The 14,436-nt window shown below is 40.4% G+C and overlaps 1 protein-coding gene across 1 annotated transcript in view; it reads left to right on the forward strand.

Annotated features, from left to right (window-relative positions):
* The window catches only part of CSMD2 (CUB and Sushi multiple domains 2), a 571,413-nt gene that overhangs the window by 53,457 nt on the left and 503,520 nt on the right, over nucleotides 1-14,436 (forward strand). Inside the window, exons 4-6 of the mRNA XM_025041387.1 lie at nucleotides 5,748-5,751; nucleotides 7,375-7,413; nucleotides 9,330-9,569. Of these exons, the coding sequence (XP_024897155.1) occupies nucleotides 5,748-5,751; nucleotides 7,375-7,413; nucleotides 9,330-9,569 (283 nt within the window). The remainder of the gene's footprint in view (nucleotides 1-5,747; nucleotides 5,752-7,374; nucleotides 7,414-9,329; nucleotides 9,570-14,436) is intronic.

Raw genomic sequence — 14,436 nt, forward strand, 5'->3', positions numbered from 1 at the left:
CTAAACTCATTGCACATCTGCAATCAGTACCAGGCCTTGAGCTTGGCACTAGGATCACAGAGAGAATCAGGGCTTTGGAGAAGCTCTGGGGCTGCAATTCAGCAAGATGTCTGACCCAGTAGAGTTGTGTTCAAGGTGCAACCATTATATAAATCTCTACTGGCAACGTGCTGGGGATCTGTGTGAATGCGACAGAACATGGTTTCTGCCCCCAAAAATCCGCACCACCCCTGGAAGACAAACACCAAACGATGCCATGGCGGGTGCTGCGTATGATGACGGAGACACAGGGTGCTATGCAGACATGCAGCAGCATGTGTGCTTGAGTGTGTGTTGGGGTGTGGATAATACACCTTAGGGTAGCGGTCGGTGAGGTCTCCAGGAGGTGGCGAAGTTCAAGTTGTGGCCTAAAAGATGAATAGGAGTTGGCTAGACCAGAGGATGGGGAGAGGATGCTTCAATCAGAGGGAACAGCGAATCTGAAGACTCAGAGTGAGCAAAAGAGTGTGAAGTATTAGATGAACCAAATGGAACCTGGCTTGGATTGGAGTGTCATTTAAGGGGAAGAATGGCAAGAAGAGAAGCCTTGGAGAGGAGTAGGGGCCAGTTCATGGGGGTTCTTGTGTGCTATGTTTAGGATGTGAGGCTTCATCTGGAAAAGCCACTGTAGGATTTTAAGCAAGAATGGCAGGTGATTTTTTTTTTTGAAAGGTGCAGATTGGGAGGTAAGAGGTCTAGAATTTGGTGGATAGCTGTTGGAGAGAGAGAGGGAGGGAGGGAGGGAGAGAGTGAGGGAGAGAGAGAGAACGAGAACATAGCTACCCAGGAACCCAGGGGAGGCTCCTCGGAGGAGGTACTATGTGAACTGAATCTGGAATAGTAAGGTTCACTAGGCCGAGAAGGCAGGGAAAAGGCATTCCAGGTAAAGGGCCAAGCATTGTAAAGGCCTGAAAAGGCCTTGAGTGTTTGTAGATGATGAGCTATTTGGTGTGGCTGAAGCATGTTGAGCAGGGGAGAGGAGCTAAGATGAGGCTCAGTGCTAGCATCTCTATGACTGTGGCCTCTGGTCTGCTCCTAAAAGGTGATTGCAGAGGGCCAAAATGCTGTTTGACCCCTGCTTTTCCCATCTGTCCAGACAAGGTGCCCCCGACAGAAGGCATGCATGGAGATGGGCCAGAGTCCCGTCATAGACTTGAGGTGCACAGTTGGCTCACCATGTGACAGGTGAATCTTCAGTGGGCATGATGACTTACCTTGCATCTGCAGCTGTCCTCTGCATTTCCTCTTAGGCCAGTTTCAGTAATTGCATGGCTCCAATAAATCCATAACTCCAGCCCAGATTGTGCTCCCAGATTCCAGTCTACAGCCCTAATTGCCTTCTGGCCATCTCCATCTGGATATCCCACTGGCATCTCTGACTAAATTTGTCCAAAATTGACCTTAGCAGTCAATAAATATTTGCAGAATTGAATTGAATTTTCCTGCCAAACTTCTCAAAAGAGTTATCTCCTCAAAGTTATCATTATTTGTAGACAACATGGTTGTGTACCTAAAACACCCAAGGGAATCGACTGAGAAATCTTTAGAATTAATAAGTTCAGAAACCCAGTTGGATGCAAGATGAATGTATAAAAAATCTATAGGTTTTCTTTATATCAGTAATAACTAGCTAGGAAAAAATTAATGGGAAAAATGGCATTCACTAGAGCAAAAAAGAAGGCATAAAATGTCTGGGAATAACTTTAACAAGATGTGACTGGGACCTATGTAAAGAAAAATACAAATCTTTACTGAAAGATTAGCTGGTATTTATTAATCAATTACAGTGCGTTAGGGACTGTACTGAGCATTTAGCAATTTACCAGATATTATCACGTGAATCTGTATAAACATCCTAGAAATGGGTGCTAATTTTAAAGATATTGAAACTAAGGTTTAAAGAGTACATAAATTGCCCACAGAGTATTAAGTGGCAAAACAAAATTTGAACACAAGACTTTTTGTAACTTTTTCATGAAGCCACTTCCAGAATAAATGATATATAGACAAATGAAGTTAGTAGGTGCTATCTGAATATTATTTAAAAAATTTACCCATTTCACTCATCCATTCATTTCAAAAATATGCACTGAGCGTCTGCTGTGGGCAAGTCATGAGTGAAGTGCTGGAGCTAAAGATATAAGAAAATCTGAAGGAGTTTATTGGAGGAGAAGCCACATGTTATATCACCACAGGTGACGGCAAGGATAGTCACTAATTTACTAATTCATTCACTAGGGAGAAGAGGAGAAGGCAGAGGAAGAATGCTTGCTATTGTCTTGAGGGTTGCAAGAAGACTTCCTGGAGGAGGTGGCCAGTGTTAAAGCACCTGGAGTTAGCTGGGTGAAAGATCTAGAGAGAGAGTGTTCCATGCACAGAGAGCTGGGTGGGCAGTTAATATCCATGAATTCATTCATTCACCAACAACTCTTCTCTGAGCATCTGCTATGTGTAGGTACGGGTCTACGTACTGGAGAGAGACCCAGGAATAAAATAGCAACCCTCCCCCTTCTTCCCTCCTGCTCTCCTGGAGGTTGCATTCTAGTGGGGGACAGGCAGGGGGGAGACAGAAAATAAACAGGAAAATGCCTGTCAAAGGATGCTAAGTGCTGTGGATAAAAGTAAAGCAGTAACCTAGAGCACCTAGTTTGAGAGGAGAGAGGCCTGGGTTTTATTTAGGGTGGTCTCTGAGGAGGTAATACTTGACTCAGACTGAAGAAGTGATGGAGCGCATCACACAGCATTTGGAGAAGAGCTTTCTGGGCTGAAGCTTGAACAAATGCAAGCGTCCCAAGGTGGGTGTGGGATGGGCTTCAGGAACAGCCAGGAGGCAGCATGGCCCATCACAGGGGTAAAGGGATGAGAGACAGGAGAGGAGGCAAGGGCCAGCGGATGTCCATTTGAGACACAGCAAGGACTTTGGCTTTTCCGTTGAGTGAGACGAGAAGCCAGAATGAAGTTTTTTTTTAAAACATCAAAAAAGGAAATAAATATATTACCAAGAAAAAGGGAGGTAATGTGACTGCCTGTACAAACTGAACATTTTCATCTACATGAAAAATTTAAGCAAAAGCACACAACCAGGTAGAAAACAATATTTGCAGCAAATATGACAAATCCTGATTGATAAGAAAAATACTAAGAGCTCTTAGAAGAGTTAAGTACATAAAATTTAGAAACCTCTGTATGTCAAACAGCATAAAATTAAAAGGCCAAAACTACTACAGAATGTATATATGTACTGCATATGATGTGCAGAGGACATAAATGTGTAAATCCGTAAGAAAAAATAAACACCACCTTGAAAAATGAGCCAGAGTTCATCAGATAATTCCCAAAATGGGAATAAAAATCATTAGGAAAAGCTTGAAAAAATGTTGAATCTGAGTCATAAAGAGATGCTAAATAAAACAAGGTAGCATTTTTTGCACCTATCAAGTAGGCAAAAACTTCTCAATAAGATGATAGACAACACTGGTGAATATGCTTTGAGATAAGCATTCCTACTCATAGCTGATGAGAATGTAATTGGTCCAAGGAAAGTATTAGGGTAATTCAGAGTCAAAGCCTCAGAAAGATCATACCCTTTGATCCAGTAACCTGTACTTCTGGAAATCCATCCTAGGGAAATCATCCAAAAACAAAATGCATGGATGACATCCTGAAGAGTCTAGTTCCCCAGGATTGTTCTTGAGCTCAGGATGGGTTTTAACCGGGTTTGGTAGCTACATGAACTTAGAGGCATGGGTGAGAGAAGGCAGGTACCATCTTGGGTACTGAGAAAGAAAGCAAGGTACCCTAAGATGAAAGTCCCTAGCAGCATTTCTATCTACAGGGCAGCAAGCTAGTCACTAGAGGTGAAGAACAGGTTTTTCTTGGAAGAAACTCAGCATAGGCATGAAAGGACATTTAGCCACTTTGGCGTGGGCTCCCACTCTGTTAGCATTTCAATCTGGAGTAGCTGCTCTGGGCTGTAACTTTCTTAACTCACTAACATACATTTCATTTCAGGGAGACCTCCAAACAGAGTCAGACTTCTAGCCCTATCTAACCAGCTCCGACAGTGCCTGTCGCAGAGGTCAGCCAGCCTAATATGGACAATACCTCCCCTCCCCTGAAATGAAAGCTGGATGTGACTGCTGCAATAGTGAACATTCGTTCTTGGACTCTGGCCATGGAAAAGCATTTTCCACTGCGCTGACCAGCATTCTGTCACTAAACCTTATTTATAACAGAAAAAAAAGAAAAAAATCCAGAAGCAGGAAAATAGGAGAAAAGTTGAGTTAATTCTAGTATAACTATATACTGGAATGTTGTGCATCCGTTTAAAATGCTGTTTGTGAACAGATGCAGTCTCTTGGGAGAAAAGCTCATGTTATAATGTTTACTGAATTGTTGCAAAAGAAAAGCGAGACATGACCTGAACGGCCACCAGCAGGGGAGTGGTTGAATAAATTGAGATACACTCATGCCCTGGAATATTATACGTTTATATAAAAACAAGTGAGATATGTATCTACTGACCTGGAAGGTGTCCCTGATGGATTGTTAAGTGAAAAAGCAAGGTGCAGAGAAATGAGCTAAACTCTGATCTCACGTTTAAAATAAAATAATAAAAATTCTCCCGGAATGTGTTCATTTGTTTGCATGAGAGAGGAGGAGGTTGGAGAGGGACACATACCTGCCTATTAACTTCGGTTACTTCAGATTGGATGGAAGAGAGAGAGAGACGAGAGATTAATTTTTCTTTATATTCTTTGTATTGCATGTATGCCTATCTATGCATATTACAAGATTGCTTTTTGTAATTTGACTAAAGAATAGTTTACTGAAAAAAAGAGCGTGCAAAATTACATACACATTCTTATCTCACCGATGTGAAATATGCATGGAAAAATCTAGAAAAAAATAAATGAAAATATTAATAGCAATTGCCTTTGGAAGAAAGGTGAGATTATAATGTTTCCTCTTTTTTATTCTTGCCTATATTTTCTAAATTTTCTACAATGAGAAAAAAAAATGTATAAATTACTGTTTAAAATATAATGGCCTGCACCTTCTCACCAGCCAATCTTGTCTTTACCTATTGCAATCTGGCCTCTGTCCACCTTGCCACCTGCCTCCTGCTTTTGCTGAAATTCATGTATCCATTCAGCAAATACTTATTGAATTCTAGGCACTGGGGATGAAGCAGAAACCAGGACAAAGCTCCCACTTTTAGCGTTCTTACTTCTAGAGGGATGATTTAGGCATCAGACTGAAGGACCTCCTCCAAGACCCTCATCTTAGCCTCTTCGTGGTGCTCAACACATCGAGTCACCTTCTTGTATATGGGACTACTCTCTGATTCTCTTCTCACCATTCGGCCTCCCTCCTTGCCCTCTACTCTGTCACTTTTCTTGTCCCCTGTACATGGAAAGTGTTTCCCTGGGCTCTGTTTTGAACCCCCTTCACTTCTTTCCCCATAGCAGGAGATGCTCTTCATAATCAGATTCTGAACTAGAAACTGCAGTTTTGTGCTGATTTGAGCCCAGGCAGCAATATGGGATGCTGGAGTGAGATGCTGAATGTTGGTATCAGTGGTTGCCCAGGACATGAATGAAGGTAGCCCTTAACGTGTGGCTCCTGTGGGATCCATACTCTAGGATCCCATTTAGCAGGGTACTGCTGTGTGGATGTATTTGCATATGTCTGGTCTATGATATGAGCCCCGTGGCCCATCACAGGGTCTAACCTAGAGGAATAAATGAATGAATGAATGAATAAATGAATGACATGATATAATGACAACACCAGGCAGATTTCAGAGCATGAGCCAAGTAGATCTGGTGCCACTGCCAGTGAAGGAAAGTTTAGGGACATGAACTAGGGGGTCCCTTTGAAAGCTGTGAACGTGGAAGCTCTATTTCATTGTTATTGTGGTTGAATATTTTTTTTTGGTTTCTGGAACACTTAGGTCTTCTTTTGTGAACTAACTTGTTCAAGACTCTGTCCAATTTTTCATTTATAGTGCTTCTTGTTTTCCTATCCATTAGTAAAAGTTCTTTCTATATGAAGAATATTACTTCTCTACCTAATATTTTTGTATGCCTTTTGGTTTTGATTCTGTTTTTTGGCATTCAACTATAAATACTTTCTGTGTAATACTGTCAACCTTGTGGTAGCCTCTATATCAATCTTGTAGTATCTTCCACAGCTTTTATGTTCAGAAAATCACAGATAATTATTTGCCTGTATTTTCTTCCAATTATTTTTCGTCTTGATTTCTTTTAAACTTCTAACTCTTTATTCTATCTGGAATTTATTTTAGTATTTGATGTGAGCTGAGAATATAATTCTTTTCCCCAAACAGTTACCTAGTGGACCCTGCAAAAAAATTTTTCTTTTCTCATTGATTTTTTAATGTCATATTACACATATTTCAATTTTATGTATAGCAAAGCTATTCCTGTAATAGTGTTTCATGTTCTGCCTGTCCACTCCTGGACCACCTCCACACCATTTTCATGAGCATCATTTGGTGATTCCATTTAGTAGCTTATTTAGTAAAATAAGAATGCCGCATTTACAACCTTTTAAAAAATTCGCCTTGCCTGTAACTGCGTATTTTTCTAGTTAAACTTAGGTACTATTTTACTAAATCTAAAACAGGTCATCGGGCTTTTGATCAGAATTGCATTAAGCTTGTAAATTAACTTTTCAATAACTTTTCAAAAGGTTAATATTCTAAATTAACCTTTCAGTAGTTAGTCTTTCCACTCAAGGTTATGCTCTGTCTCTCCAATTATTCAAACATTCTATCCCTCTATAAAAGTTATTTTCATACAGCGCCTGCACCTTACTTATTAAATTTAGGTCTGTTTATTACATGCATTTTGTAGTTATCGTAAACAAAACCTATTTTCTTTATATTTTTACCTGTCACTGGCATACAGAAATGTTATTGGTTTCGTATATTTATTTTGCATATGGCTACTTCACTGAAATTTCTTGTTAATTCTAATAGCTTTATAATTGATTCTCTTGGGTTTTCTGGGTATATTAACATATCATCTGCAAACCATATTTTCGCTTGCTTCTTCCTCATTTGTTTTTGGCTTGCGTTGCATAGGCTAGCTCTTCCAATAAGGCGTGAAATCTCAGAGGTGATAGTAGCATTTCTGCCTCGTTCCTGATCTTAATCAGGTGTTTCACCATAAGTATGATGTAGGTAATTGTTCTAAAATGGATGCTTTATCATGGTTAAGGAAATAGTCTTTTTCCTAGTCCCAAATACTTATTTTAATCAGATTTACATGTCTAATTTTATTAAATGCCCATTTGGCATTTATTCAGAAGACCTTTACTTTTTTCTCTTTTAATGGGATGCTCTATGTTAAGACATTTTTTTAATATTAAAGTCATTTTAGGGATTAACTGCCCTTTGTCAGTTAATCCCTAAAGTGGGCTTAAAAAAAAATTAGCATCGAGTCAGTTTATCAGCGTCGTAGTTAAGACGGTGGATCTGAAGTGGATTGCTTACATTCAAATCTCCGTTTGTGAGCAATGGTGTGACTTGGGTCCCTTTCCTTAATTTCTCTTTGCCTTAATTCTTCATCTGTAAAATGGAGATGATATTGACAGTATCCACCTACTAGGGCTGTTGTGAGGATTAAACAAGTCAGTATATGTGAAGTTCTCAGAAGAGTGTTTAATCAAACACACTAAATATAAGCAATATGTTAAATTATTGAGAACTTACCACGTGCCTGGTACTGAGCTTGGTGTGTTTGATTAAAATGGATTTGATTAAAATTTGAAATATTGATTAATATTTCAAAAATGGAAATACTCACATATGGTCTGTCTTCTTGTGAAGCTTACAGCCTGGCAAGAAGACATGTTTATAAAATAATCACATGGAAGCGTGGAAATTTGCTTCTATGATGGATACTACCAAGGAGAAGTTATGGTGTTATGAGCGCACATAATAAGGGGTTTGACCTAGTAGAGGAGAGACACTTGACTGAGATCTGTAAACTTAATATGCCAAGAAGGGAGGGAAGAATGTTCTAAGCAGAGAGAAAACAGCATGTGCAAAGGTCCTGTGGCTATGCGGTAAGAAAGTATGGCAGGAACAAAGGACTAAGATGGGTGGAGCTTGATTGGAAAGCTAGTGGACACAAGGCTAAGAGGTCATTAGGGGCCAGACCATGCAGAGACCCTTGCAGATGTTTAGTCATTTTTCGTTATTAAAAAACAAAGAAGGTCCACGAGTGATAGTATCATTGCATCACTGAGGAGTGAGAGGAGCAGATGCTCTGGCCCCACTCACAATCTATGTTTAGTGGGGTCCCCAGGTGATGTACATGCACAGTGAAGAAGTGTTTCCAGGAGGGTGTGTATGAGCAGCAGTGTTAGAGGCAGCTGAGACAGAGCTCTGTCAAAAGGAAGACTGAAGAATATGCACTGGACCCATCAGTGATTTTAGACCTGTTTAGGTGGGTCAGTGGGACCAGAAGGCAGAAGTGACAGAGCTGAAGAGTGAGTGGGAAGTAAGGAAATGGCAACAAAAATTATAGAGAGATTGTGCTTTGTAGAAATTTGTCTGTGAAGGGGAAGACAGACGAGGCTAGAGGGAGATGAGTGGAATGGGGAATTGTTTTCTTAACGATAAGAGTCTTGAGCACATTTAAAATGGGAAGGTTCTAGTGGAGAGGAAATGATTAAACATATGTAACATACATAAGAGAGAAACCTAGATAAGGTTCTTGAAGAGGAGGGAGAAATGAGATCCAAAGGGCACATGGAAGTGTTATGTTTAGATAGAAGGGGAGATGCTTCCTCTGTAGGACGAAGAAAGACAGCGTGAGCAGCCTGGATGGGTTTGGAACTGGGAAGACAAGGGATCCCCACTGAGGGCTTTTATTTTCTATGGAGAGTGAGAGAGGGCAGCAGCTGAGAGGAGGAGTCTAGAGAGTCGGGAGGCTGTAGAAGATGGACAAGGTTCGAAATAGTCATTCTGGTATCTGATATGAAATGAAAGCCCGAATTCCTTCTGTTCTGGTTGCCTTCTAGTTCCCACTCTGAGCCTTAGTGTCCTGCCTCGCAGAGTGCTTCTGAGGCTGGACTACGACAATGCGCATTTTATCACCCGGACAGTGCACGGCAAACATGCTTGAACTCAGTGTCTGTCGTCCATCTTCCCTCCCTCTGTGCCACGCATGAGACTGGCCCAGAGGAAGCACAGGGAAGAGCGAGTTTGCGATTCCTTAACACATTACTCCTGTATCTCTGGAAGCATCTAACAGTTCTTCTCCTTTCTCTCTCCCAGGCCAGAACTGCACGTTCCAACTGCAGGGTCCCAATGGGACAGTTGAGAGCCCAGGGTTCCCGTACGGCTACCCCAACTATGCCAACTGCACGTGGACCATCACTGCGGAGGACCAGCACAGGATCCAGCTCGTCTTCCAGTCCTTCGCTCTGGAAGAGGACTTCGATGTCCTGTCGGTGTTTGATGGCCCACCCCAACCAGAGAACCTGCGAACCAGGTACCACCTGCCCTCTTCCCCATAGCAGATAGCTGTGTGCTGAGCCAAGCTTTCTGAAAGGAAGAACCTACCGGGGTGAAAGGTTTATGGTCATCAACAGAAACGTATTTTTATGAAGCCCGCCCTCAACTACTCTGCTTTCTTTATGTTTCCTAGTTCCTTTCTCCTGCTTAAAAGTACCCGATAGGCAGGGTTGATGAATAGGGCATTTGGGAAGACTCGACAGAAGACTTAAAAGGGATATCGAGAAATTTGAGTCTTTCTTTTGAAACTAATTTTGCCTGCATATGGGTATATGTGTATATATATGTTGGTGTATATTCTTTGCAGACACAGAAATATATTTTCTCCTCTTGGACCCAGCAGATAGGAGTTGAAGGCTGTTTTTTATCCTATACTTGAAAACCATCAATACTTTGTTCGTATTTGCTTTGCATTGCGTGGCCTTGACTGTAGGTGTAGAATCAGGAACTTGGGGAAGTTCCCACTCTCTCACACCTCATTGCAGTTGATGAAAGAGAAGAGTGTGGAGAGGGTGAGACTGCTTTCCTGTACCCCTGAGCTGTATCTCCCAAAGAGGGGTGCACATGGGGAAGGGAAACAGAGATGGATGCCGCCGCCTCTGCAGAAAGGACAGACTTTTCTGGGGCAAGTATAAAGGCCTCAGAGTCATAATCCTCAAGTCTTGTTGACATGGCCTGCCATGTTCCATTGCAAGCCTTGAGACTGGGTGACTGGGTGAGGTCGTAGGGAGTGAGTCCTCATCATCAGATGTTGAGCTCCGGTGACACCGTGTAGAGCACCTTCATAGACTTTTAATGAGTGTCGAATGAATGTTGAAGGATAAAAGTTAGATCAGGGTCATGGCATGCTTGGTTGAGGTGCGAACGGCTGGAGGCAAACTCTCCAATTCCGCCAACTGGAGTGACTCCAGCTTTCCTTGCTGTGAAGGCAGAGTCCACACGTGTGGTCAGATCTCTGTTTTCTGACTCCCAGGATTTGTACCTTCACTAGATCAATCCCTGCTTTGGTTTCTTCTCCGTCATCTTCCCTATCTGTTCATTGAAGTTCATTTCAGCAGTAGCCGAGGGCATGCAGGCTCAGGAGAAGAGTGCTGTCCCTCTTAGCACTCCTAGAGCAGAGGAGCGCACACCTTGGATGACACTAGGAGTGGAAATGACCCCAGAAGATTGTCCACGTAGCATCGGAATCTGTGCTTCTCGAAGGTTTTGTAACCACACTTCTTTGGGTATGCGGGGGAATAGCAAGTGTGTGTTTGGTGGAGACCCTTGGGTCTTTGTGAATTTTTTTATGTCCTTTCATGGTTATTAGTCTACTCAGATTTCCTTCTCACTCATGAATCAGTTTCTACATACATGTTTGTGTAGGAAATCATCCATTTTGTGGAGATTGCCGAGGGTATCAGCGTAGAATTGTATATAGTTTTCCCATGTAACGTTTCTATCACCACAGTACCTGGGATCGCATCCTTTTTTCTCATGTCTGTTCCTGTGTATAGTGTTTCTTTATTTTTACTCACTTAGTCTTGCCTATTTTATTAGTCTTTTTGAAGTTCCAACTCTAGAGCTATCAATTTTATTCTTTCCCTGTTATCTAACTTATTGGTTTCTGCTTTTATCTTTATCCATTCTTTTTTCCCCACTCACCTTAGGCTGGTTTTGCTTTTGCTGATTTCATGAATCGAATTAGTTTCATTATTTTTTTCTTTGATAATAAAAACATTAAGAGGCACTTTCTCCTAAGTACAACTCTGACCGCATCCCATTAATTTTGATGGATAGTCATTATTGTAGAAAGAGTCTCAATTAATTGCAGTTTTGTTCCTTCCTTGACTCTAGGGTTTTTTCCCTCAAATTTCCCAGTACTTTTTTTATTCTAAAAAAATTATTATCTGGTTGTGTTGCATTATGATCAGATTATGATTTCCACTTTGAAGAATTTGTTGACTTTTTTCCCCATAGTATGTGATAATTTTTTTTTTGTAAATATTCTGAGTATTTGAAAATATATATTCTGTCGTCAAAGGGTAAAAAAAAAATATCATGTTATTAATATTATTTAATTTTTCTAATTTCATATTTACTGTCCAAATATTTGTCAAGGATAAGCAGTGTATTATTTTTACATTTGCACTATTTATTTTTTGGTCAATTTCTCCTTTTATTTCTAAGTTTTAAAAAAATGTATTTTGTTGCTATATTCTTCAACTTGTAAATATTTTTAAACTTCCGATCTTCAGGGTGAATTATATATTTTTTCAATATAAAAGTTATCTTTACCCCCAATTTGCCTTAATTTCTACTCTGATAGTAATATTACCACCTTCGTTTTCTTTTAGGGTTGTATTTATTGAGTTTACCTTTGCCAGTGGCTCTGTTTTTAATATTTCTATGTCATTGTTTTAAGTGTATCTCTTAGTACAACATATAATTGGATTTTTAAATTTTTCCTGAGAGTCTTTATTCTTTAACAAGAAAGTTTCATTCATTCAACTTTTTTTTTTTTTTTTTTGGTGATAACTGATATATTCGTTCTTTTGTATAATATTTAATACTATCTGTTTTTAAGCTTTCTTAACTATCATTTCCTTTTCTCTATCTTCAGGTACAAGTCATCTTAGCCTTTTCTGTGACTTTTATTCTATTAGTGGTTCAAGTTACTTCTTCAGAACACATTTTAAACTGTATTTTTCTGTCAACATCTTGTCTAGTTAGCCTTTTTCTTAGTTGAGTCTTACTGGCATTGGATCTTATAGAAATTCCTTAGTGTTTGTAGCATGTCAGTGTCTGTCTCTTTCTCCTAGTTTCCAATATGAACACATATATTTTCTCTTTTTATATGCCTGAAGTTATTTTCATGAGAATGTAGGGGGTCAGGTTGAAGGGCAGCTTACCATGTTGTCTTGCCTTTCCATCTTGAATTGGAACTGGAATTTTCTCTTAAGATTTTTATTCTTTTTGATGCTGTCATGAATAGAATTATTTTTAATTTAATTTTACTTTTAGATTATTCATTGCTAATACATAGAAATATAATTAATTTTTATATACTGATCATGTATCCTGTGACCTAGCTGAACTTATTATATTATTAATAGTTCTAATAGTTTTTTTTTTAATATCCGTGAATAAAAACCGTTTTAGGTATTTTTTTTTTTCCAATCTAGTTGTCTTTGATTTAAAGAAACACTTTTTTTTTTTTTGTCTAATTGCACTAAGTGGAACCTTCAGTACAATATTGAATAGAAGTGGTGAGAGTGGACATCCTTGCCTTGTTCTGACTTAAAACATTCAATCTTTCCCATTAAGTATATTAGCTATAGGTGTTTGATAGATGCCCTTCTAATGAAGGTTTTTAAGCAGAGGATTTTGGCATGATCTGACTATAGTGTGGAAAATGCACTGGGGTAGGGTCTGGACCGGTGGTTACCAGGCTAGGCAAGAGATGGTGGCGGCCTAAACTTTAGCAATGAAGAGAGAAGATGGTGTGGATTTATATGACAATATGGGAAAGTGTTGTCCCCAGAGTTAAGCGTGGATTTATAGGGACTGAGGAGTGGGAATAAGAAAAAGGAAGGAGAGGAGAATGACTCCACAGTGTCTGGCTTGGAGCAGAGAAGCCTACAGTGAATTCCAGTCTCCAGTAAAATGTGTGCTTCTGGCATACCAGAGTATTTGCATTTGCTGCACTTACGTTATCCTTCATTCATCTAGCAGAACAGGTAGGTCACCGCCTCCCACAGTGTTTTCCTGGGAGACAGTAGGGTACAGTGGGGGCAGGCCTAGATTTATACCCAGCTCCAATCTGCATTTATTAGTGCTGTGACCTGTGCAAGGTTTGGCTTCTCTGAGCCTCATCTATAAAAGGGAGGTGAGGTGACATTGACATGGCTTACAGCGTTCTTGTATGTGAGCCACCTGCTACGGATCCCTTAGTGCTCCGTAAACATTATATGCATTTTTCCCTACCCTTCTGTTCTTAGGACCTAGGAACTTGAACTGTTCTAGAAGGCTCTGGTGCCTGTCTTGACATATCACCTATGGCTCAACCATTAGACTTTTTAGGTCAGACAACTGTAGATGTGGCGGACAGACACTGAAAATGGTATTGGGTTCAAGGGCAGCCATTCACTGTGGGTGGCATTACTGATCCCATGACAGCCCAACAGTGGGGCAGAGCTACCAAGAAGCCTAAGCGGGTCTTTCTCTGCTTGCATCACTCAGGGCTTTCTGTGTTCATTGCCTACAACTTGACAGGCATATGTTTTGCAATTCTGTTCTCTGTCCATTCGTAATGCATTTATCTTTTTTCCTCTTACTTCTAACATTGACCTTTTTTACTTTATTTATACATGCATTCCAACAAAAGGTGGAAGAGTCACTTCCCCGCCCCAGTCCCCAACCCCCTTTGACTCATCTTTCTCCAGCTGCTTGCTCATGGGTTATGTTGTGATCAACAAACTTCCCTCCTGGTTAGATTAAAAGCTCCTTGAGGCCGAGAGTCACGCCTTCCACTGCATGTCGCTGCGGCAGAACCATGCAGTGAAATAAACATCCCGTAGGTGGATGGCATGAGTTTGAGTTTCAGCTCCTCCCTAGCCACTTGGCAAGTCACTTCCACTCTTACTCTCAGTATCTTCATCTACAAAATGGGTATATCAATCTCTACCTCATATGTCGGTTGGTGAGTATTAAATAATGTGTGTAAGCTGCTTTGAACTGTGTTGAGGTGTAAACAAAAGGAATACTTGTATATTTCTAGAAAAATAGAAAACAGTAAACACACACACACACACACACACACACACACACACACACACACCCCCCTCAAAAAATATATGTCATGA

This window comes from Pteropus alecto, unplaced genomic scaffold, assembly GCF_000325575.1.
Source record: "Pteropus alecto unplaced genomic scaffold, ASM32557v1 scaffold39, whole genome shotgun sequence".
Classification (NCBI taxonomy): domain Eukaryota; kingdom Metazoa; phylum Chordata; class Mammalia; order Chiroptera; family Pteropodidae; genus Pteropus; species Pteropus alecto.